At 40.2% G+C, this 26207-nt stretch overlaps 4 protein-coding genes across 5 annotated transcripts; 3 read left to right on the top strand and 1 right to left on the bottom strand.

The window, feature by feature from the left end:
* The first annotated feature begins 494 nt into the window (after nt 1–494).
* LOC106650819 (U4/U6.U5 small nuclear ribonucleoprotein 27 kDa protein) lies at nt 495–1678 on the top strand. The gene is made up of 2 exons (XM_014369037.2): nt 495–908; nt 1237–1678. Exons 1-2 carry the CDS (start codon nt 808–810, stop codon nt 1610–1612), a joined length of 477 nt encoding a protein of 158 aa, XP_014224523.1. The 5' UTR covers nt 495–807; the 3' UTR covers nt 1613–1678.
* A 174-nt stretch (nt 1679–1852) lies between these two features.
* LOC106650817 (malignant T-cell-amplified sequence 1 homolog) lies at nt 1853–3257 on the top strand. Its single transcript, XM_014369034.2, has 6 exons — nt 1853–2224; nt 2329–2481; nt 2570–2670; nt 2754–2887; nt 2966–3033; nt 3112–3257. Exons 1-6 carry the CDS (start codon nt 2214–2216, stop codon nt 3191–3193), a joined length of 549 nt encoding a protein of 182 aa, XP_014224520.1. The 5' UTR covers nt 1853–2213; the 3' UTR covers nt 3194–3257.
* A 48-nt stretch (nt 3258–3305) lies between these two features.
* Nucleotides 3306–8689, bottom strand: LOC106650802 (trithorax group protein osa-like). 2 transcript variants are annotated; one of them, XM_014369003.2, is made up of 18 exons: nt 8435–8689; nt 8315–8352; nt 8145–8222; nt 7863–8069; nt 7716–7791; nt 7360–7482; nt 7108–7280; nt 6712–7002; nt 6387–6612; nt 6277–6315; nt 6036–6176; nt 5849–5968; nt 5484–5768; nt 5335–5388; nt 4932–5123; nt 4798–4851; nt 4299–4718; nt 3306–4226 (listed from the first exon to the last, which is right to left on the bottom strand). In XM_014369003.2, exons 1-18 carry the CDS (start codon nt 8499–8501, stop codon nt 3550–3552), a joined length of 3261 nt encoding a protein of 1086 aa, XP_014224489.1. In that variant the 5' UTR covers nt 8502–8689; the 3' UTR covers nt 3306–3549. The 2 variants fall into 2 exon arrangements, with proteins under 2 accessions (XP_014224489.1, XP_014224490.1); XM_014369004.2 differs by lacking the exon at nt 5335–5388.
* A 4147-nt stretch (nt 8690–12836) lies between these two features.
* LOC106650816 lies at nt 12837–24538 on the top strand. The gene is made up of 4 exons (XM_014369033.2): nt 12837–13113; nt 18076–18162; nt 22517–22846; nt 24048–24538. Exons 1-4 carry the CDS (start codon nt 13017–13019, stop codon nt 24149–24151), a joined length of 618 nt encoding a protein of 205 aa, XP_014224519.1. The 5' UTR covers nt 12837–13016; the 3' UTR covers nt 24152–24538.
* Nucleotides 24539–26207: the final 1669 nt, after the last annotated feature.

Below are 26207 nucleotides of genomic sequence, written 5' to 3'. Positions count from 1 at the left end.
AAAATCAAATAGAGCATCTAATATTTTTCAATAATTATTAAGTTCTGTAGCACTCAGCTAGTAGTGAGGAAAAGTTAACTAAATGGTCTCATTGCTTATGTAGAGGAATTAAGTCAATTTGTGCTTGGATTTTCACAGCATTATTTGCACATAATAAATTGAACTTGATAAATTCCTAGAAGAAAAGAAAAAAAAACTTGTACATTTCTCTAGTTCAAATACCTATATATGATTCTTATATGTTTATTAAATGTAACGACTCGACTGCATCATTTGATTAGAAATCAATTGAAATTGATGTATTTAACTAAATCTAATTAAGGCCAAATACGTGTAATATAAATTAATTAATATTACTCTTTTTACATTATAATTTAAGTCTACGCGCGGTAGCTACTACTCTGAAGTTGGATGCTCACTAACGCTATCCGAAGTTCGATATATCGATCGGGGACTGAAACATCAAACATACCAGTCCTGAGTCCACACAGGTAACAGACGTTACTCTCTCCATTTATCGAGAATGATCCGTAGTTAAGTTCATGCGTTTCATGTAAAACTCAACAAGATCTGTTATTTAGTTCAGGCGCAGTAAGTAGTAACAGACGTGTGTAAGCGCAGTACATTGTCAAAATAGCTGTACTACATTACCATAGTAATTACATTTAGAGAGCCTTCTCCTACATTTTCTAACCTGCTGATTGCCATCTTCAGTATTTAAGATAAGCTAAATTGCTTGTGAGTGGAAATAATCGAGTGAGTATTTCAAATACTTGTCATCTAAATTTGTGATCACTAATCCGAATCATGAGAAGTAGAACACCGTCACCGAGAGGTAGACGCTACGATAGATCACAAGAACGTGATCGTGACAGACGAAGAAGACGCTCCAGAGATCGTCGGCGTAGGTAAATATCATTATTTGTTTGTTTTGATTATACTATAAAGGATCACACTGCATATTTCTATTCTATGCTAAATTATAGATACTCAACGCTCCAAAGTATTAAAAATCTGAGCTAATTAGTTGCAATATCTTGTGTTTATAGACATCCAAACATAGCTAATTAATAATTATAAGTAAGCTTGACTAGTTTGTTACTTACATCAACTATTATTACAATAATGTTTTTATATTCTTTAATTCAAACTTGTAACTAGTTGATGAAGAAAAATATTATCATCCTACTTGTGTCATCATAATACTAAAATATTAATAATCATATTATATTTCAGGTCGGTTGAAAGAGAACGAGAAAGGGACCGTGATAGAGATAGTGAAAGATATAGGGATAGAGATTATGACCGCAGGGACAGGCACAGAAGAGATTCTTACAGTCGCTCACGATCCAGGGACAAGGATCGTCCTGCTCCACGACCCAAGTTGAAAAATGCAGAGCGTCCTGCAGTGTCTGAAGCGGATTTAATTGGAAAAACTCCTGAAGAACAGCAGATGATGAAAATGATGGGATTCTGTGGCTTTGACACCACTAAAGGAAAGAAAGTTGAAGGAAATGATGCTGGAGCTGTACATGTCATCCTGAAAAGAAAGTATAGACAATACATGAACAGGAAGGGTGGTTTCAATAGGCCACTTGATTTTGTTGCATAATTAATCATTAATTCTTTAATTATGAGTTGATATTTATTAGAAACATAAATAATAAAATAATTGATAAGGGTATAAATTAAAAATATATTTATAAGTAAACGAAAAACAATTAATGAATTATTAAAAAATAATTATTGTATTACTATAATTTTACAAGTTTAAGCAAATGCAAATATAAAAATAAATTTCTTATTTTACTGACAAATTTGAAAAATCCTTTATTTTTTTTCCTGACTTGAACTTGATATAAGAATAATAAAAATAATAGTAATGGATTCATTTGTTAAAATTTAAAGTCCAACTCAATTGTAGTTCACTCAGTCCATTATTACATGATTTATCAAAATATCAAAATAATGAGAATAGTAATCATTTTGAGCAGAAGGTAAAAAATACTCAGCCCAGCTGTGACAAGGCACATGAGACTAGGGAGGGGGTACGGCCTCAAATCCATAACCTCCATTCAATAACACAAATTCCTCTAAGCCATCCTAGTCAGATTAATCAGTTTTCTGTGGTACTCTTATTTTTTTAACTGTCAAAGTGTTAACGTGTGATAATATACTTTCATAGAAAGCCGGTGTTCAGACAAAAAGACATCATGTTTAAAAAGTAATAGATTTTGAGTCTAATTGTATTTGTTATGAATTAAGTTTGAGTGTAAATTTTATTATTAAGTAAAATATAATTTAATCTTATAATTTATTTTTTTACAGATTTGATGAGAAAGACAGTGTGTCTAGTGTGCAACAATTGAAATCTTCTGTACAAAAAGGCATTCGCTCAAAACTATTAGAAACATATGAATTTTTGGATAAATTTATTGATCAGATTATTCCTAAAAAAGAGTCTTTCAGGCTTGTAAAATGGTAAATTATTGACACTTGTGTAATGTTAAAAAATTTAATGTTTTTAATTGTATATTTGAAAATTAATTCTCATCTTAATTTTTTACAGCCATGATCATATAGAAATTATGGTTAACAGTGCAGGTGAACTGTTATTTTTTAGACAGCGAGATGGTCAATGGATGCCAACACTCAGACTACTTCATAAATGTAAAGCATGAAGTTTGAAATAGATTTTTATATTTATAATATAGATAATTGTAGAAATGAATTTATTAAAATATTAATTTCAGATCCATTTTTTCTACCAATGCAACAAGTTGATAAAGGTGCGATCAAATTCGTTTTAAGTGGTGCCAATATTATGTGTCCAGGCTTGACTTCTAAGGGAGCTCAAATGACTCCAGTTGAGAAAGGGACTGTAGTTGTGAGTTATTTACTTTTATTTTCAATTATATAACATAAATGGAGCAATAAATGAATTCATTAAAATATTTAAAATCAGGCTGTGATGGCTGAAGGAAAGCAGCACGCATTAGCTATTGGCATTACTTCTTTATCCACTGATGACATGTAAGTTTTACAATCATTGAAAATTTAATTTTAAAATTTTTAAACGTTTGCTGTAATTATGATTCTTTTTGATTCTAGTGCTAAAGTCAACAAAGGAGTAGGTATAGAAAACTGCCATTATCTCAATGATGGATTGTGGCAGATGAAATCTGTGAAATAATTAATAAAAATATTCAGGCAGTTTTTATGAATAAGATAATAAAAAGATGATTTTTACTTGAAAATGTTTTTTTTATTTAAAAATCAGTGATTCCATCTTATTATACAAATTAATACAATCAACCTTAAAATTATTAAGATATAATTCTTAATATATTAAAGAGTGAAGTTATTTTTGTCACTTGTTATTCTATCAAAACTCGTTTATGAAATTTATAATTTTTTAATTACCGACATAAAAATTAATCGATAATTAATTGTCATTAATTTAGCACATAAAAAATTAAATGCTTAAAGCTCTAAGTAATATAGCTATTAATTTTACATGTACACTAATTTGCTTTCAACATTAAATATTTAACCGGAACCAGATTTACTATCAGATTGAGAATCTTGCGATTCAGGAGGCCCACTCCTGTCACTTTCATTGTGTGTTGATGAAGGAGGATATGATCCAGGTCCAGCATTTGGAGGCGGTTGCGGCTGTTGAGAATCTTGAGGATTACCAGGTGGCCCACCAGGTCCTCCCATGGGAGGATTTTCGCCATGGGGACCGGGAGGATGGTAAGGATTGTGAACACCAGGATGCGGATGCCGTGCCATAGCGTGTGGAGGGTATTGCGAATATGGTTGATGATAGTAAGGATGAGAATATCCACCATAAGGTTGGTGATACTGTTGCTGGGGATAATTGTATGACGGATGAGGTGGACGTGGAGTCAGAGGGACGCTTTGAGCCTGTGGTCCAGGGCCACCAGGTGGCTGATACTGCTGAGGGTATCCCATGCCTGGGGGAGGTCCATGGGGTGGAGCACCAGGTTGCGGGTGAATGGGGCCTCCTTGCGGTGGCATACCATGAGGGCCGCCAGAATGCATTGATGGTGAGGATGGTGGGTGAGGTCCATGTTGCTGACTAGCAGCCGCGTTCGCAGCAGCAGCCGCTACTGCAGCCGCTGCTACAGCTGCTGCTGCTTGATTCTTCATCATAGATGATTGCATTGGTGGTACTTGTGTTGAAGATGGAGCATAAGTATCTATATTACAAAGAAATCATTACGTAAATACTTTGGTTTAAATGATTTAATCAAAAAACGTTTTTTATGTACTTGGTGGTCCTTGTGGTTGTCCAGGCATCGACTGATGTTGAGAAGGCATTTGTTGATGAGGAGGCATTTGTTGTTGTAAAGTCATTTGCTGCTGAGATGTTATTGGTGGTTGGGGCCCTTGTTGAGGAGGACCTTGCGGAGGTTGGGGTGGTCCTTGCTGTTGTTGAGGGGGCATCTGCTGCTGCTGAGGTGGCATTTGCTGTTGTTGCGGAGGCATCTGTTGTTGTTGAGGAGGCATCTGTTGTTGTTGTTGAGGGGGCATTTGTTGCTGTTGAGGAGGCATTGGCGGTTGTGGTGGCATTTGCTGCTGTTGAGGCGGCATTTGTTGTTGATGTTGAGACTGCATCGATGGATGATGAGGCGGCATTTGAGATGAAGGTTGTGAGGATGGCGGCATTGGTGATTGTTGAGATTGTGGACCTGATGTAAAAAAATAATTGAAAATTGAAAATCTTACTCATGAATAATAAAATTATAGAGAGTTTAGCGAATATTTTACCACTAGAAATGGATTGGCCTTGTGACATTGGGGGCATTTGCTGTTGATTAGGGCCTATAAAATTATCAAAAGATGTTAATAAACCTGTACACAATTCTAAATATTAAGAGTGAAGCTGATATTTCGTTTTGTACCTGAAGAGGCTTGAGTTGATTGAGGTGGAATAGGTTGTTGCTGAGCTTGACCACCTGATTGTTGAGAGGGAGGTAATTGAGATTGTTGTTGAGAAGCTAAATGAGGTGGTTGCTGACCAGGTAATTGCTGTTGAGTTGAAGGCATCTGCTGCTGTTGCGGTGAAGGAATTGGTGGTTGTTGGCCAGGAGAAGCTGTTTATTTATTTGTTTAATAAGTTCTTGGTTAATTATATTTTTTATTAACTACATATACTTCTACTATCATACTTTTAATCTACTATGCAATAGCAATAGAAATACAGATAATAAATAAGTTAATATAGATATACAATTTCAATTTACACCAAATTTACAACTAATAATTAATAATTATTAATATTGATAATTAGTTATTTGTGAATACCTTGCGGTATTTGAGATAGGTGTTGGGGTAGATGATGCGGTTGAAAGGGGTGTCCTGGAGAGTGCAAATTTTGTAAACTAGTTGTGCCAATTCTTCTTATGTACAAAAATTCCTCATTAAATTAAAATTGTTATCATTATTCTACAAACCTGGAGCTGACATAGGTGATTGCTGATGTTGATGCATTGGAGATTGTTGCATTGATTGTTGCGGTTGCATCTGAGGAGGTGGCATTTGCGACTGATGTGGAGGCAATGGCTGTTGCTGTTGTTGCTGTGGAGTCATATGTTGTTGTTGGGGAGGCATCATTTGCTGCTGTGGATGCTGTGGTGGTATGTGCTGAGGTGGTTGAGGTGGTAATTGTTGATTTGAGGAAGTAGCAGGGGGCATTGGACCAAGCGAGCTGGGCATTGGTTGATGCTGACCATTTGATTCTGCAGTCAAGACATAGATTTCTATTTTTCCCACTGACTCAAGGACACAAATTGAAAATTTATAAATAACTTTTTCATACCATTGTTGTTGTTATTGCTGTTACTGTTGTTGGCTGTTCCTGTTGGAGGTTGTTGATTGGGGTGTTGGTTTTCACCTTGTATTTGTGGAGGACCTGATAATGGGTGTTGTGTAGGCGGACCTAAACCATTGGAAATTTATTATTAGATATTATACCGACTTTTAAAAATCACTTTAATGATACATACCTGAAGAAATTGGCATGTGAGGTCGAAGTTGAGATGGATGAGGAGGTATTAGTTGAGGAGCAGTAGTTGGTGGAGGTTGAGGTGGCATTGCTTGCGCTGAAGTTTGAAGACCCATTTGCTGTTGTTGCTGATTCATCATTCCTGATAAAAAAAGTTTCATATTAATGATTTTTCGTGATTTTTATGATGTGAATTTCATGATTTTTATGATTAAAAATGATAAAGACTAACTAAAAATTACCTGTTGGCATTCCAGGTTGATGAGGGTGTGGTTGTTGACCTGAAATTGTAGTGTTTTAATAAATAACTTTAATATTTAAATGCTTAAATAAAATTTTAATTTTAAATTACCAGCTAACATTGAAGAAGGACCAGTCATTTGTTGCTGACCTGCAAGAGGTGTTTGCATTTGATGTGGATTATTCATGGGTGAATAAGGACTGGGAGTGCTGTTTGGGCTAGGATTACTTTGTGATGAAGTGTCCCCTTTATTCTCTGATGGTGTTGGAGAAGATATTGGTTTTTTTGGTTCCACCGGAGTATCAATTTCCATTTTATTTTTATCATCATCTGGAGTCTAAAAATACAATTTTAGTGAATCTCTCACTTCTTAGTGAAATTATAATTTTAAGAAAATGAACTTTTATTTCAACAAATTTAAAACTATAAATAATACCTCAGCAGATGATTCTTCATTTGGAGCAGGTGTCTGTGCTGGAGTTGAAGTCGGAGTTGATTCTGATGATGGTGGGCCTTCTGGACATTTGTTTTCTTCTGAACCCTTACTTCTTTCTTTCTTTAATGCTTCAAATTGTCTTTCAACCATTTTATTAAACGTCTCATCATTAACAGCTGGCTTACAGTGTTTCTTTAGTTCCTCTTGAAATAGTTCACTAGCTTCCATAAACTTCATCTTTTTAGCACTAAATTTCTCTTCAATTTGCTGTAATTCTGCTTCTAGTTTTTTCTGAAAAGTAAAATTTCAACGAAATTCAAAAAAAATATTTATAATAAGATTTTAATACTTAATCGAAGGGAAGAAAAGAAATTGAAAAAATTGCTGAATTCATACTTGATGCATAGTCAATGATAGAACTTGTTTTCGTAATATTTGCATTCTCTGTGTTGTTACAACTGATCGTACATCTGGAACTACAGTATCACTAAATATCTCATTTATTAATCTATGATTACGAATGTAACGCGAGTAAGCAACATGCTTAACAGAATAGCTATCATCTTGATCTGAAAAATAAAAAAAGTATTTTTGAATAAAATTAATTCTTATGAATGTATTACTGCATATGTATATAATTTATTTTACCATCTTCATCTTCAGCAGGCAATATGTCAATCCTTCGATCTTGGGAAGTTTGATTTTTGCTACTACTGGATGATCGATCGTGAGTTTCTCTATCATCAGTACTTTGTTGTGCTGCACACAATGCTAAATGAGGTACAGTAAATGAAAATATTAAAATTAAGATGATAAATTGTAATTTATAAAACAAATATACTTATTTATTATTTCATTAAACATTATAAAATATAATATACAAATTGATACTTGAGCAAATGAAATGATAGGGTTACTTGTAATTAGTAATGAATTTTCAATGAAGCACTGACTTCTCTTTTGTGATTAAAAGCAAAAAAAAGTCTGTAACATATCAGATTTACCTCTATTTTTGGCTGCAATATAAGCCAAGTATGCTGGTGAGTTGTGATAAGTTTTTAAACTCTTATCGTACTCAACCTAAAAAAGAAAAATAATCTGTTGAGTGTGTTAATAACAAATACTATCATGTTAAAATTATTCAAACTAACCTTTTCAGCTTCATATTCATCTTGATATTCTTGTTTTTCATCTTCTGGTAAATCCCTCCACATTTGTCCAATGATTTTACCAATTTCCCATAGTTTTAGCTCAGGATTTTGTGCTTTTACAGTATCCCATACCTTACGGCTATACCTCATGTATGGCATAAGCGGCTTCTCTGGAGGCTTGGGTGGTTTTGGCATTCTTGAGTCAGTCTATAAAATTACGCACATTAGAGTTTAGCACAAAATGAATGAGTTTTCAGAGATACAAATGAATATAGATCATACTGGAGCATTTTTGCCAACTTTTTGTGGAGTAAAACCTGGATGTCCATGAGGAGTCTGAATGAAAGGGCTTGTCTCTTTCTGTAAAGTGCAACAATTGCAGATGACATAAATTAATTCCAAGTTCAAATGAAAATTTATTATATACATTCAACAATTTAAGTTGTACTTACAGCAGCAGCCGAACCAGAGCCAGTTTGCCTCATTCGAGCTAAAAGTAAGTTTGACAAAACAATCGTAAACAATGTTTAAATGGATTACACGAAGAGAAAACAACAAAGGACAAAACTTACGAGCTGGCGGGGTCGCGATGTTGGCCGCAGACATGGCCACTTGCTTGTAATTCGCCGGCAAAGCCATGTTTCGGTCGAGCGGCTCGCAAAAGCGTCCAGCCGATGCAAAAATTGCCAAGTGTAAATATTTATAAGGGGAAAAATTACATGGATCTAATCACAAATAGAGTCAACACGTCACTTGAGTTACACAGAATTTTGCAGAGAGCAGTGGAACAGACGCCGGCGGCGTTACGAGCATATACAACCTTAGTTTTGGAGACGATCGCTCGACTCTCACTAGTACGGTAAATGAGTGGCTGGTTTCGAGAGGCTTCGTTAGATTGCGCTCCGGGCGTTTATTCCAAGTCGCTCCGGCACCGTTGGCAGTTGAAACTCATAAAACGAGTCTGTGCGTTTTTGCTGTTGGATTATAACGTAAAAGCTGCGTTATACTTTTTTACGATTGTTGTAGCGGTTGTTGGAAAAATTGAAAATCAAAGTTTATCGAAACTTTGTCAATAAGGAGTCATATTCAAAAACTGCGTTAATTAAAAATATATTGACTCATTAAAGCGTCATCGAGTTTATAATTAAAATCTACTTTTATGATGTAACTACGTACAAAGTTTTTGTAAAATAAAAAAAAAGTTATAAAGTACGTCGATTTTTAGAAAACAATTTTAAAACAAAAAAATGTTGTCTTTTTTTTTGTAATAACAAATAACTATCGCTCACTTGTTCAAGGGTACAAGTTGTGATTGTTTGAAGAACTGCCTGGTATTTATACAGGACACAACTTTAATGCGAGAGTCATCTTCGCAGGTAATGAAACTGTTGCTCAGTTGTATGTACGCTCAGTCGCCTTTCGATACGTTTCGATAATTAGCAGCAAAGTAGAAATCAGAGAGGATATTTTACCCCAGAGAGAGAGAGAGAGAGAGAGAGAGAGAGAGTATCGAGTTTTGTCGAATCGTGTCGCGCATCGTCGTTAGCAATTGCTGCACTACACATAGTACAACACGCGCCTCGATAAGTAAAGGACGCTTCCTTAAAGCATCGAGAAAATATAAATAAAATCGTTATCGGGTATTTTTGCCAGCGCGTAAGAAAAAGTAATGAAATTTCCGATCCGTGTCCTCTCTTCTTTATCTACACATGTACTTTACGGCGTAGCAGATACACACACACACACACACACAGACACAGGAAGCAGTATAAAAGAGCGAAAAGTAATGCGATCGGTGTTTGTGACGCTGCTGCACACGCAGTCATTAAAAATAGATTAGCCGGTGCGCGCGCCAAGCTCGAAATAAGCTTTGTTATTTATTTATGCTATGCATGCGGGAAAAGCTGAAATTCAATCAAACGCGCTCGGGGCTCTCCGTGCTGTATATGGAGAAAAAATGGCGTTGCGTGTAGGCAGCATCAACGCGCGGCGCGCGGCCGATCGAGTAATTGATGCGTGTAAAAGTTAATTATTCCGATGGAGATGCAACAGCAGCAGCAGCAGCAGCAACAGCGGCTCGTCTAAAAAACTGTTACATAAAAATGCAAATGCGATGCGTGCGTGCGCCCATCATGCGCGCCCGTGTACCAACCAATTTGTTTAGAACAGAGAGTAGCTCCGGTTATTTTCTTTCCTCATTTTTTTGCTCGCCCTCCCTTTTTTGTTGTTCAGGAACGCGTGCGATCTATGCACGACATCGCGCGCGGGGTAGGTGGTCCGGATCGAGGCATTTTTAGATACAAATTTGTTCTCTCGCTGAACCGTCCAATATATCGGCTTGTTGCTGCTGCTGCTCTATGTGTACACGATGAATATATACATTTATGCGATCGACTGCGTCAAATTTGAGCCTTTGCGCGCAGGCTATATCGAATAACGTAGCGTCGGAGGAAGCCTATAATACTTGGACTGCGCTGCTGCATGCAGTTGTTGTTTGCCGATGCCACGTGCCGAAGCCAACCCGATGCAATATAGAGTCATTAGATCGCGCTGTGTGTCGTATATGTATCGCGTTGGCAGAAAATACACATTTTTTCGCTCGAATCAATCGAGCCTGCACACATGCACGCTTTTACTGCATACGTATACAAATCAAATTATTTCGATACCGCTATTTTGCAGATACTTTATATCGTCGCTCGTATACATACACACGGATGATGGAGTCAATTTTCATCGGCTACGTCATTATATTTATTTATATTTGCAAAATCAGTCCTCACGGCCCTTTGCACTTGACGCGCTTGCACGTGCGAGTTATACAGAGACGACTTTGCTGGCGGCTCGTGCTTCGGGATTGACGCTCAGAAATTTAATTAATTTCGTAAATTGGATCGATTGAGTGTATTAAAACAATAACTCGCGTGTATGGAAAACGATTGCGCTGCGCCTCCTGCGCCTGAGTGTGTGCAGGCTAGTCGTACCAATCAATGCCCGGGTACCAGGGAATGACCGCGTGATCAATAATCACTTATAAATTGAATGTAAGAATGTTAATCTAATTTATAATAGTTGTCCAAGACAAAGCGATGTTATACTTTTAATTTCCATCAACTTTCGACCCACGTATAAGTTTTATTAACTACGCATAAAAAAAGATTGCACATTTTTTGTGGTAATTCATTGGTACGAAGCGTCCATTTGCATACGACCAGTAAGTGACCGATCTTTGAGAATACAATAGTATACAGTTTAAGTTTGTTATTAATCTATTTTTATTGATTTTTAAATGAAACCAATTCAATCAGTGCTGATTCGACCACAACTGAACTATAGTAACAATTATTTACGAATAGAATTGATTATCTAAACGAACGGTAATGTTTAATTTTGTAAAAACTTCGTACGATAATGTATCGGTCATTATTTACTGGACGTCGACCGGACATGTTTTCTGGGGAAATGTAATTAACTGGCGTTTTCGAGGCGACACGTTAAATCACAATTTTTAATCATATTCATAATGCTAAAATGATTTTTCAATATTTTTAATTGATTGAACACTTAATTAACTATGCGATAATATATTTAGTTTTTTTTAGTCGCAATCATTAAAGTTTTCCTGTTCTTCAAAACATAAAAAACAACAACTCGGTCATTCACTGGTGCGGTTACCCAATATAGTTTTCACGATTGATTCTTCATTGTAAACCTCAAGTAATGCAAGGAGAGAAAGAAAAAATCAAATTACGAATGCTCGTACAATTTCACCAGCAAGGGGATGAGCGAAGGAAAGCAAGAAACGATATATTTTTTCGCATTAAAAAGAAGAGAGAGGGAGAGTAATACGATCGGGCTGCGAATTTCGTTTCGAGCGCAAAACAATCGGATTTGTGCATAATACGTATGAATATGTAAACCATACCGGTTAAAATGTACAAAAGTTGAATAATAGCGTTAATATCTTTTGCGAATAAATTCGAACGAGAGCATGAAAATTCGAACATTTTCAATAAGCAGAAGTTTTAAATTGCAGAGGGAATTTTTCAAAAAGGTACAACTGATAAACGTTGGGAAAATTTTTTGCCCGTTATCTTTGGCTTCTCTCAGCTCTCTCTGGTCATGGTAGTCAAGTGCGTAACGAGCGCGGGGCAAAAGCGTAATTAAAAATGTTTTCCCCTTTGCGCAATTTTTTGATTGACTGTCCATTTTTGTAATTGGCAAGTTACCCGCTGTTATATATATTTGCCATCGTGGGAGCTTCGACCGTAACGCGTTCGCGTTTGAAACTCTACCTCGCGTCCTTGATACCAAGTGCGATAATTTTGTTTTTTGTCCACTTCTCAATCATGACCGAGACCTCTCTAGCAGCAGCACCGCATCGGATGATAATTCAATGTAGATCAATTGCGAATTTATAAGCAAAGCAAAAAAAAGGACAAAAAGGCTAAAAAGGCCAAAACAAAGCAAAAAAAGGACACAGGCGTAACAGTGGCAGCGGCGGTGCAGCAACGTACAGTGGCAGCGACACATTCATTATCAGAGCAGGTCCCTTTGCTCCGCATCTGGGAACAAAAAACATCAGACTGGTTCGTCGCATGGGTGTGTAGAGGGTATATACGTATATATGTATATGCACACAGTGTGTTTCTACACAAAATAGAGAGGTATATACGACACAATCAAGCCGCACCCTCGGGGGGTTGTGCATACCCACACACACACAGACCGACAGTAGCAGAGACACATATTGCGAAGTATATCGCAGTACAACAACGTATACGTATAAAGTGTGTAAAGGCAGTATGGAACGATGCGTAGTATACATGTGATAGTGCCGAGGCAAGGAGGAGCAGCAGCAGCTACACAGGAGTAGGAGTAATAGCCTCTCGCGCGCGCGAGATCTTCCTTGTGTCTTTTGGCCTTATCGCGCGCGCACGAGACCACATAGCGTCTTATGCGTGTCTGTGTGTGCACTGCGTATATCTATAAAGGCAAAGCCGAGCGTCTCTGCATTTCGCCAGAAAGTCTCAAAGTGCGAGGAGAGAGATAGCGAGATAGAGGAAGAGAGAGAGAGAGAGAGAATACAAGACGCAAAAGCTCGTCGGATTGCATATACACAGCAGCGCACCGTCTTATATAGCTAACGCAACGATGAGGAGCAGCGGAAACGCCGACAACAAAGTAGTCCCGCTGCATCGCTATCTGTCGCTCGGACTGCTGCTCTTGCTGCTGCTCGTCGAGTTCGACGGTGAGTCTCTTGGAAATTTACCCACATTTTTTTGCTTTCGTTTGTTTTTCTTCTTTATACCGCGCGTCTTCATCTTTATTTTATGCATTATTATTACTTCTTTTGCAGGCGAGCGTGTCGCGCGCGCTACTTTTTTGTCCTCGACCTTTTAGCGCGCTTAACTTTACCGCGCATGACGCGCGCGAGCACCTCCATTCGTACGTATGCACGCGGTTGAAATGCACGGGCCAAAAAGTAAGGAAAAAAGAAAGCAAAAAAAAACAGGATAGAAAATGAAGCGGGAGAGCCGTGCAGAGCTTGCGAGCACGCGATTTTCGTTTATGGATATAGGTGCGCAGCACAGCGTGCAATAGCGGGAGCAGCAAGAACCGCTTCGGGGCTGTGTTTGTTCTGCTGCGAGCTGCTGCAGCCGCCACGCGTGCACTTCAATCAACCCTATCGCAACAATCGTTTCTCTCTCTCTCTCTCGCTCTGCTATTACTACCTATAGACGGTTATAAGGTAGCTTTCGCTCTGTATGTGTGTGTGTGAACGATCACGCACGAGCAGCCAAAGTTACTGGCGCGTACCACCTATATCTATCCCAGCTCTGTGCGTCGGTATGAATGTGTGCGAATATGTGCGCGTATACATGTAGCGTGGGATATCGAAGTGCGCGCGCGTGTAAAAGAATATTCGTCGGGATTTTTCGCAAACATTCCGCCCGCGCACCTTCGTATATTCATTCGTATCTATATGTATGTGTTCGGGCACGCGTCCTCTTGGCCCCTTTGGCTAGAGAGCTAGAGAGGCAGAGAGCTATATGTACGATAGAGATGGACAGATAAGTCGTGAATGCTGTTATCTCAATCTATATCCACTGGCGAGCGAGCGAGCGAGATTTCTCTTTCGGACAAATTTTCAAGCTCCGAGAGCTCTCTTTATACGCGCACACGAGCGCACATGCCCCTCTATACTCAGCTCTGTGCGAGTGTGCGCGTACCTGCAGCGGCAGCATGCCTTTGTCCTTTTATTTGCCACGCGCACTTGCTCAATGACGAAAAGGACTCGTTGACTTTTTTTTTTATTTTTATTTTTGGCCGCCGCACCGATAGCTGCTGCGCGCCCGAGCCAAGCTACCCGCTATTTTCCTCGCTGCGAATTCGAGACTCTTTTTTTTTTGGCCTCGACTTTTTTCCTATTTTTTCCCCATTTTGTTGTTTCTCACTTTTGCCTCTTCAAGTTTATATATGCAAACGCGCGCGTGTGTGTGTGCGCGCGTGGCAAGAGAAAGAGAATATAGAACAAAATGATCGAGTGGTGTAAGGCTTTGAAGCTCTTTAATTCGGAATCGCGCCCCACGCGCGCGCGACGACGAGTTTTTAATTGAAAATTATAGCCTTTTCATTCGTCATAATGACGTAATGACTGCGGCAGCGCAATATGCTTTTGGCGGAGTAAGCGAGAGAGAGAGAGAGAGAGAAAGAAAGTGAAATAAAAGTACCGCTTTATAATTTAGACGCTTCTAGTACTATACCGAATCATGTTCGAGTGTAGTTGTGGATGAAATTGACAAAGACCTCGGCAAGTACGCCGTGTATATGACGGCTTCCACGGACTATCAGCGAGCTATTTTTGCAATGTTATATAGTGCTAGATTGATAACTCGTGTGAGGCCTGCGCCCGACGTCTATGGTGCTAAATAAATATTTCACTTATGGGTTTCGATGGATACACTTTGACCCTCTCTATACGATGTTTTGTACGATGATTTATCAAAAATTTAGTTTTTTTTAGAAAAAATCTAATATCAAGTCGAACACCACCTACTTTCGCACAGCAAGGACGAGTGAATTATAAATGTAGCACTACACTGTAAAATTACCCTCCGCGCGAGCTGCATGTCGGATAATTCGTGCGGACGCCGTCATATGTACAACACAAAAGTGGCAAAATTCAGCAGTCAAACTCTTTAGCTGCTGTATACGAAACTATAGCGATCCGCATAGTTATACGCGTGTATAAATATGTATAATAATATGTAGGTTGCCGCGCGCAAGTTTTCCGACGCGGGCTTGATGATGACGATGATGATGATGATGATGATGCCTGGCAAGGTGAAAAGTTATAACTCCACAGCCGCGCGCTCGAAGCGCTCGAGAGAGTTTATATTTTCGAGCATTGTGTAAGAAATTTCGACGATTCGATGAAGAGAGAACAAAGAGAGAAAAACGGGTGCATGAGTTGCCGCGCCGACGAGCTGTGCAGCAGCAGCAGCAGCGAAAAGGAACAAGATTTATTATTTCGTATGATTTTATAAATTCAATTTCGTTCGCGAGTGGCAGTGGTGGCGCATATCGCGAGCAATATTTCACTAAATTATGTATCTTTTCCTACTCGTGCGCGCCCGCTCGCCCGCGCGTACTTCTACGTATTATATATAGTAGCAGGCAGTTGGCCGGTAAAAAATATTTTTTGATTAAAATTTTAAAGATACATGAAATATCTACTCCAGCATTTTTTCTGCGGCTTGATTTCGATGTAATATGACACTCGAGCGCGCGTAATCCGCAGTTAATTTGTGAGTAAAAATGAGAGAAAAAAAGGAATAATCATAATAATTTTGTTTTCAGTTCTTGGACGAAGCTCGAGAAACGAACAGTCAATTCGTGTGTATATAATATACACGCCGACGATAATAATAATTTTCAACGAGAGCAGAAAGAAAGAAAAAACGAGAGAGAGAGAGAAATGATAAAAAGGGCATCAGGCAAATTTTTTGTGCAGGCAGAGCAGTACCTTTCGAAAATTCAATACGTGCATACTTTTTGGAACTCAATTATTTTCCATGAGTCGACTCTCAATTACGCACCCACCCACATACACACACACACACACATACAGTGCACAGACTTACTCGATTGCACACCGAAATGCACAAGAACACATGGGCATGCACACATGTGCTCGCATACGCTTAACGATGCGGGCGCCGCGAAGTAACGTATGTCGCAAAAGAAGTACCCGAGGTAACAATTGAATGCGCAACCGGGGGAAAAAAAGCTTGCGCGCGCAGTCACAGTTCCCTTCTATTTTTTTTCCTCCTTTTTTTCCCACTTTTTTTTTGCTACTTTGCTCCTCGACTTCTTTCCTGCTGCTGCTGCTACTGCCACTCTCTTTTAGCAACGATTACGCTGACGTATAATAACAGCCAATGAAAGTGTAGGTGGCATATTTGTGGCGCCGCGCCGAGTCCAGCTCGTACATATATTCAGCGTGTCCCAGGCACATATCTAATGAAAGAACACAGAGAGCGCCAAGGTATATAAAAAAGTCATGGGGTGTCTCCTCTTCTTCATCATCTTTTTTATTTTTTTTCATTTTTTTTTTAGTTTTTTTTTGCAAGCTCGAATAACGTGATATATGATGCATAGTACACACATGCGACGACGACGACGACGACGACGACGACGACGACGACGGCGACGCACCACTCGTATACGCGCGATGCCGCGTATACTACACACGTGAGAAGCTCGAAAAGTTTCCTCGGTAATTTTTTTTTCCGTTGAATAAAGTTTGTACTACTCTAACACTCGGCCGCTGCCACCGACGGCGTCTCTCTTTCTCTCTCACTCTCTCTCTCTCTTTCGCGGCCGCGCTCAGTTGCGCGCGGCATATATACGATGTTTGATACACTTCAAAGCCTTTGCGCTCATCATGCGCACTTGATGTTTCTCAACCATTTGTGGGATGTGTGTGTGTGTGTGTGTGTGTGTGTGTGTGTGTACGTGAGCGTGTGGAGGGTACTGTAGCAGGTACGCGATGAAAGATACTTTTCGGTATGTCAGAAAGGTGCATATTATCAGGTTCAAAGGTAACATTACCTATCTATATGAGAGAGCGACTTTGGCGAGCTTGTCGAGTGACACACACACGTAAAAACGCGTACGCGACAATTTTAATATTGCATTAAGCCAGAAAAGAAGAATTTTTTTCATATACCTTAGTTTTTTGTGCGCCGCGGCAAACTTCTGAAGTAAGCTGAACTATTTAATTCCGCCTGATAATTGTCCGTGAAATAGGGTGGACTGTAAACACGCCTTTTCTACTCATTTAATAAAGCTCCTCGTACGAAACGAATTACGCGCGTTCGATGGCAAAAAGCACGAGCTGCATTTTTCGATTTAAAAGATTCTCCTTACGTGCGTGTACCGTTCATTCGCTTTGGTATCCGATTTCGCTCGAAAAATACGAAACGCGAACTAATCCAACGAATCAAAGCTCCTCTTTAAAGTATACAGTTATACATATTGCGGTAGGTGCATATTTTGTTTTGTTTTTTTTTCCTCCTGCCTCGTGCTCTTTCCTTTTCACATGCACTGCATCGAGCTTTCAACGCACGAGCATGTGATCAATCTAAAAATTACAACGCGCGCGTGCACACGAGCCGTGCACGACGAATGCACAGCTCCGAAAGGGAATTAGAAGGGAGAAAAATGACTTTTTAATAAATGTCGCAATCAGACTGCATTGAGAATCCATTAAAATGTCCGCGCGCGCACGAGAGCGACCCGAAAACTTAAATATGTTTTCGGCCGCATGATAAAAGCGTACGTACGTACATACATTTTTTGTCGGCTGTGCAATTTCGATGCGCTCGTTCTTACTTATCGCTACCTACACAATATAGCAATATGCGAGTTCATTATATTGGAAATAATTGCGCTTATATATATCACCCGCCATATACCGAGTGCGCCCACTCAGGCTGTAAATATATATACGGTGATGTATGCGGAATAATTGTTTCGAGTGGTTTTTGATATACGGCCATTTACGCTTACGTATATATCGAGAGGAGCTCTTGGTAACAGAGAGGAAAAGGGAGAGAGTGCAGATACGTAGAAACGTCATTGGCCGAATGAATTTTCCTTGTTTTAATGGGTTTTACTACCCTCTTTGCGTTTTGGTCTGTTGCAGATGCGGTGGCAAAATCGCCGAAAAAGTACATCGGCGAGTCGTCCGCTGGCAATCCGGTCGAGTGTCCCAAAGGCTTACCCATATCAGGTGAGTTCGTCGGAATAAATTTCTTCTTTTGTAAGTATATATGCCTATATATAATGGGGCCGGGGTGCCTATCGCAAATTAATGTGTCACTACTTTTCCTCTTTTTTCAATTTCCCCTACGTCAATTAATTTTTTCCTCTATATACGTATATGGAGTAAGAGGGATCGAGAGAAGGAGGAAAAAGGAAAAAAAATGAAGCGTACGACGTGCGGCATTACGATCCTATATAAAACAAATCTATCGAGTATATATACCTATAGAGAAGACGGTAGGCTGCGCGAGTCCGTTATGTACTCGGTATAATAAGCGGAGATTTCGCAACTCGCGCGAGTCATTAATAATGAAACAAAAGTAGGTTAAAAGTCGTGAGCGCACAGCAGTAGTGTAGCAGCAGTAGCGGTATAACAGCAGCAGCACACATGCACCGCACACTCGAGTCTCATCTTTTTTACTTTTTTTTTTTGCCTCTTCATCTCTCTTTCTCTCTCTCTCTCTCTCTCTCTCTCTCTCTCTCCTCTTTGCTTCTCTCTCATCGCTAGGGTAGCTAGCGCAGAGAGCATTACCCAGCTCGTGTCAAGCATTACGCCCTAAAGGGCCCGAAGGCATATAAAACTCTGTATAGGCCTATTATGCCGTTGCTGCTGCGCTGCTCGAGCTTTACCGCGCGCCCGAGTACACATCTGAGTTTGAGGGAGAGAGAACAGGAAGAAGCTGCGCAAGCTGTACTTGTGTATCTCTCTCTCTCTCTACGATGCAGCAGCAGCAATAGTAGAGAGTGGGGTGGCGGTAGGCTAGTCGGCGTAGTCGGCTACAGTGCCTATGTCGGGTTGCCGTGTGCAGGTGCCGCGATAAAACAATTAATTGAACATTACGCACACTCAACAGACGTTATGATGCATATAGGCGCGCGGTAACGAGTTGCAAATGCGCTTCCACGCGTCTGTGCATACACGCGCGTGCGTATATACCTATATTTATAATAGGGCGGTGCAGCCGAGATTTGTAAAAGGGAGAGAGAGAGAGAGAGGCCTTATTACGCTGTATAGCTGCAGTACTGCTGCTGCTTCAGTTGTGGAGGCGCTTACGTATACCGCGACGCTAATTAGTTGATTACGCCGCTCGACGTCGACGTAAAAGAGCGCGAAAAACATTTCAGCCGAGAGAGAGAGTGAGATTTCAAACGACTCGTTGCTTCTGCTGCTGCTGCTGCTGTTGTTGTTGTTGCATTTACACACAAAAGAGACTATTGTTCGTCGCTCGTCGAGCATCGATAATCGTTTATACCGCGGCTGCAGCTGCTCTTCTTCGCGATTTCGGTGTCATTTGTTTTCCCGTATATATAACGAACGAGAGCGCAGACGACTAACACGATACATATTCATTCTCTTTCTCTCCTCTCTCTCTGCTCTATTGCTGCTACTGTGTACGCCGAACTCTGCGAGCGCAAACGAATGAGCGCATGCATATAGCCGATTATACGAACGCGAGAGTTTAGAAATACGAGAATAATAACACGCGCCGGCACTAGACACGGCTTGCTTCTCTCTCTCTCTCTCTCTCTCTAGCATCGCGTGCACAACCAAACGTATAACGTCCAAATGTGCAAAATATATGCGTATATGATGTTTGCCTTCACCCACTCGCGCCACCGAAATATAATGTATCTCTCGCTACCTACGCCATATACGCCTGAATTATCGTAATATACGATGTACATAGCTTTCGGGCGCTCGCGAAAAGGTTCGCTCGCGTTATTAGTTGTACACATATCGTACATTGTGCGTATTATATGTTATACAAGCTTTCGTCGTTAAAGAGACAGCAGCAGCAGGGGGTGCCGTTATACGCGCGGAGGCGGGATATGCATACGATGATCGGAAAATGAAGCTTATATCGTAACTCTCGCGGCGTCACCTCGTCGCGTAGTAGCTCCTCTCACGCGATCTTCCTATAATACGTACGGCGGCGCGCGCGCGAATCACTCGATGATTATATTAATCGAGCTCATTATGGATAAGCGTGAGTCTCTGCGCGTTAGCTGCGATATTCAGCAGCCTATTATGCACGCTGGCGTGCGCCTTGATGAATTTGTCGCGCGCGACACTTTTTGGCCGCCTGCCTCCTCCTCATCATCCGGATGCTCATCCTCCTCCTCGTGCACACGAGAGGGCCAAATATGTAACGCACACACGTAGGCAAATTTCGTAATTATACCGTAACGCGCGCGCGGCAGAGAAAGAGCTCTGCCGAGGCCGAACTATATAATATCGACCCGCGCGCGTGCATATATCACTGCACTGTGTGCGCCTACTATAGGGTACATACACCACACAACGCGTGCGAAGCTCTATATGTGTGCGGTGGCAGTGCATGTGCTGCGCGCATACTATTGATTATTACTTAAAAAGATATTTCTTAGCGGCGATATAGCCTGCACGGGGCTCTCTATATACGACGGCAAACAGGGGGCTCCTTTTTCTTTTCAATATATTATGTCTGTCTACGCTGTTACGCGAGTGTATAGATATATATGTATGACCCCTAGTACCTCTGTGTGAGTGTGTGTGCATGTGCGCCTCCCGAAACCTCCCCCCTTTCCATGCTCCGCTCGCCCCCTCATTCCCTCGAGCCTCCCGAGCTTTAAGATATATTGTCACTACTTGTTATTGGCAGAATGTATGGAGAAACGGTGAGCTCGCGCGATGAAATATCTAACCGTTTCGTATAAAAGTGCGCGGAATTGTAACGATAAATAATATACTCAACTATAACGGTTCTTCTTCTTTTTTTTCTCTTACTTTTTTCTCTTTCATTAATCAATCTTGATATTCGCGATCGGAGCTCATCAAGTACGAGCGAGCGATATGAGAGACATAAATAAACACACGCCGGCGGAAATTATCCGATCGAGGCGAGTCATACATATGGATTCGTTTGTTTTTTCTTTCTTTCTTTTTTTTCAAATTTTTCTGCTTTGATCGAGGTAAAACGAGATGCATGTTCATTCGGAGCTGGATGAACGATTTTGTAGACGGGGCATATAAGGAGCGAGCTCGCGCCGGGATTTTTCTCGAGATTTTTTCCCCGTGACGTGCAACGCACCACGCCTCAATCATACTCCATTACATACATTATACGACGTGTATGTGTGGGAGAAAAAAATCACGGGAGGCGTTTTTCGCGGCGGCAACGATAAAAGGGATGAAAGTAAGAGAGAGAAAGAGAAAGAGATAATATAAAAAGAAAAGAAAGAAAAGAAAAGACAAAAGATGGGCAATAATGGAAGGGGAAAAAAATGATATCTGGATTGTGGCTAGCAGCGGCCTTTTAATTGGCAATTTTTCAAGTGGCACTTTTCATCGGTGAGATGGTCATTTTTCTCCATCGTCTTTGCTACTTCTCTCTTTCTATCCCTTTTTTTGCTGCCTCTCGCCTCCACTCTCCTTTCTTGCTTCGACTACTTCAACAAGTTTCCGATCTAACTTTTATATTCACACGTTCACGATCGCAAATTTCGCGGGGGTTGGCGACTCTCCCTCTTTCTCGTCTCTCTCTCTCTCTCTCATCCCCTCTCCCTCTTACTCTTTCGCTGCTCTTTTGTACTTAAAAAACTTTTTAGCGGAGAGGAAATTTCGTACATAGAATAAAAAAGTTGCATCGAAAGTTGTGTACGACCCCGCGCGCGCTCGCACATATATATACACGCACGACACACACTGACACGCATACACACTGGTATACATGAGCTGGAGCGCTTTTCTTTTACAAAAGCCCCGTGTACGGTTTATTTATAAGTTTTCGTGACGAATCGAACAGCGAGCGAGAGTATCCGATAAATTTGTTCGCGAGAAATTGATTTTCAAAGTCAAACAGCGCGCATTTTGTAGCAGCGCGCTCACATACATATACTACGTAGCAGCATACACACACATACATAGACGCGCGGGCGTACATACACCTGAACTTCCGCCGTAGAGGAATTCCTCTCGAGCTTTTGTCTGCTCCTGGCTATTGTACGTAAAAAGGAGTGCGCAAGGATATATATATGTGTGTATATAAAATATCGTATTATATCGTATAGTTCCGAGTCAATGGGGCTAAAGGATTGATTTGTTTGCACACTCTTGGAAACGTCTATATGTACTCGCTCGTTGCCTCTCGCGTGTACAAGCGCCCCGCGCAGTAACACTTATACTAATGATCTGGCACTGTACATACGCATTTGCTCTCTCTCTCTCTGCTGTACTGCTGGCGCTGCATGTGGTTGTGTGTGTGTGTGCTGCTGCGCTACAATCCTATACTACTGCGTTGGTCCGCATCCACTACTGTACCGTACGACCGCTGCCATAATAGCCTGCAAAAGGAGAAGTTTACTGTTCCCGTACCCGAGGCTCGGCCGCAGAAGCGATCCGACAATGTTGACATCGTCGCCGCCGATGGCTTTGTTCGCTGTGCCGCGAATCATTGGCACTGCAGCAGCAGCAGCTGGAACGGCTGGCGCGTCCGGCAACGGGCTGCTGCTGGTCGATGCTCCACCACCGTCACTGGCAGCAGCAGCAGCAGCTCGGGCGGCCAAACTCGACTCGAGCGTCCTGCCGCTGCTCGATTACGCCGATCTGATCGATGCTGGCTTTCCATTAACGGCTTATCAGACCAGTGCTGCTGCGCTCGCCGCCGCTCTCGGTAAGTGCACATCGATTTATTATGCATATACCATAAATCGTATTGTTTTTTTGCTCACTTTTAGCGCGAAATACCTTTGCCCTTTTTTTTTGCTAGGGCGAGATCTTAATTTTTTCTCTTTTTTTTTCATTCCTTCGCAATGTAATCCTCTCTCGACCGAGTACCGTACAAATATTTCGCGCGAAAAAGCTCGACTTTTGAGTTATACATCCGCAGCGGCGGAGCACGCATTTACCATTCGCCGAAGACTTTGGACGCGTAAATGCGCGCGACGAGCAGATGTGTATATAAATGTGTGCATCCGATCGATACAGATCGCTTTAACCCAAAGACATACAAAACTTAATTTAACGAGCAAAAGCACACGCGTCATCGGAACGCAAACTACATAGCACGTGTGAAAGTGTTTCCTTGTATGTGTGTCTGCGTGTATACATGTACATTGCGTTCGTGCGCTCCACTGCGTATTATATATCTATCCTACATACCCACCAACGTCAAGGCTTGGTATGCGAATGTACTTGCGTGCGTGTGTGTGCGCGCGAGCGCGTATGGCTATGTGATGAAATTGGAATACAAATTGAAGTTCGTTTGGATGTTTAAATTAATGAGAGTAGCTCTCGCACGACCGAGCTTCTCTCTCTCTCTCTCTCTCTATCCCACTCCCTCTCTCGTCACGTTCGCTTCATATTTAATTAGTAGACGAGGCAATGCAAATAACACTCGGCGCATATACTTACATATAGAGACAACGAGCACAATGTGTTCTATCTATGCATGTTATATTCAAATATATATTTTCTCGACGATGTATAGTATGCAAGCTCACACATGCACGCGTGCATGTGCATGGGCACAGAGGCTCTACTCGTTAATTTGATTCTCAAAGATAAATTACGAGCCTTCAAATGGGGAAGGATTTGACGTTTTTTGCCGCGCGCCCTAATGCATGTGTTTCCGTGTGTTTGTGTGTGTGCATATTCACTCTGTGTGCACATGAGAGAGACGTCTTGAATTTCCCGTCGGTCCCGTGCAGCTCTCTCGTTTCCGTGCACCTACATCGGCTTATTAAAATTGCTCGCATATTTTTAGCGCGGTGTAAATGGATAATCGTCAAATCCTTATTACATGCATATTAGTGAAAGGAATTACTAACTTTTATGATGAGTAGATTACATATATTTCAAATTCGTACTTACAGATGCGGATCAACGACATCAGCAGCAACAACAGCAGCAGTCCTGGCAGAATAATCTGATGGACGACTGGATCCGTCATGAAAACGGTGAAATAGATGCCGAATGAAAAAAAATTCAATAGGCTAGTCGTAGATTCCTATATATTTGTGTTAAATTTTGAAAAAAGAAAAAAAATACAGTATATTTATGTAAACGAACGATAAAAAATAAACCAATTGATATTTTACTCTTCTATTTACGGATCTGATGGCGAATATAATAAATTAAAAAAGCAAAGTTTATAATTTTGTAACATTTTTCTTTTATTACCAACTGCATTTATACGATGTGTTTGCATACACTTTTCTTTTATTCTCTCTTTTTTTTCTCTCTCTCCTGCTCGTTCATACGTACGCACTATTATGATACGTAGCTCTGCCATTTTTCGTATGTATACATATATATATATATTTCTCATCGGTCAACAAAATGAAAAACTTTTTTTTTTCAAGTATTCTCGCTTAACTATATTTTTTTTACTTTACAAAATTACAATTTTTTGACAGAATGAAAGTTTCTTGTTGTTTTTTTTCAAAATTAAAAGATGACTATAGATTCGAGCGTTTAGTTTTTCTTACACGGCCTTCTTTCGTCCCCCCTTTTTATTTATTATTTGATTTCTGTTGTTTGATTTCTTTCTATAATATATATCTATTTATGCATTATTTATTCAACGAATTTATATATATTTATAACATCGCCTCGGCTTACACAATAAAGTCTATTACTAACGAACTTCATTCATCGCTTTGCATTTCAACGCACACGCATACCCACACACAAGAATACATACCGCTGCACACAATCGCACGGGTAAATACAATTTGGTATACCCATATACTCGCGTACGGCACACAGGCGCTCGCATCGCGTACACATTTATTCTCCTTTTGCTAATACACAATGTAATGGGGTTACACGTTTTAACTCGGCGTTTTCTATACGCATAGGCGGATGTAGTGCTGCAAAACACGACGCGTGGAGTAACGAGTAGAAGGGCGCGCGTTAATCAATCCTCCTGCTCCTTTCCGAAATTTCCCGAAATTTGGTATTTGAATTTTTCACTCTCTGTTTCTCTTGCACCTCGCTCGCTCCCTCGCGCAAACACACTGAGTAGATTAATTTTTGTTTAAGCCTATATAAACCAACGCAAATTTTCTTTCACCCTATTATTCTCGCTCTCGCACGCGCAAACTCTCTTTCGCACGCAGGTGTGTGCATGTATAATACAATGCATACGTCAGCGTGTTTTTTTTCTCAAAATTTTGCAAACTTTTTCGTCGAAAAAACTCGCGTATTCTTTCTTTTACCTTTTTTTTGTGTTTTTTTTTTTTATTAACTACTACCACATTATTTTTCTGTTTTATTGGGTTTTCGTAATTGACAAAGCGTTCATAATAAATATCGACGTTATACGCGCTCTCGTTTTTACACGTTGTTGCTTGCGAAGGCCGCGACGCGGGCACGGCATTAACATTCGTTTGTCGTCACAGTAATACAGGGAGCATTGCTCGTGCGTGCGATACATCATGCAGTTTCACATTATATATAAGAAACCACATGAGGAAATGTCATAATTTTATGCTTCCGCGAGTCTTGCTGGCACGACATACTCACGGCTTTTCCGCGCGCGACTTTGAAGCATGCGTGGGTGTATCGTAAATCGACTCTGTATAAACGATGCTCACTTTGCATTTGGTGTTTATTCACGCTCAATTTGATTGTTATTAGCTCGCAAAAACTCATTCGTGCAAAATTCTGCCGTAATGGATTTTTCTTTGATTTTATTTCGTTGAAAGACACCATTGTTTTGAATATTCTTACAATTTCATTTGATTTACGTAAAAAAAGCATATTTTTCTCACGCGTACACGTCTCGTTATTATGCAATTTATATATTTTCTATATAATATAACCATAACCACTATTTACACGGGGTAAATTCAACGAATCTATATTCATGTACATAGTAAATATATATTATCATATTTACTTTTTCCGTTGTTCATTTATTCTTTCAAATGCCGGTAATGAGAGGCTGTATTTTCAATTTATGTTTATATTCATATTGAGGTAAGAAAAGCTAAAGCGGATAGAGTTTTTTTTGATTTTAGACGTCAATG

This window comes from Trichogramma pretiosum, unplaced genomic scaffold, assembly GCF_000599845.2.
Source record: "Trichogramma pretiosum strain Unisexual culture from Peru unplaced genomic scaffold, Tpre_2.0 scaffold3, whole genome shotgun sequence".
In the NCBI taxonomy this organism is placed as follows: domain Eukaryota; kingdom Metazoa; phylum Arthropoda; class Insecta; order Hymenoptera; family Trichogrammatidae; genus Trichogramma; species Trichogramma pretiosum.
This window is presented reverse-complemented; position numbering and strand designations above follow the sequence as displayed.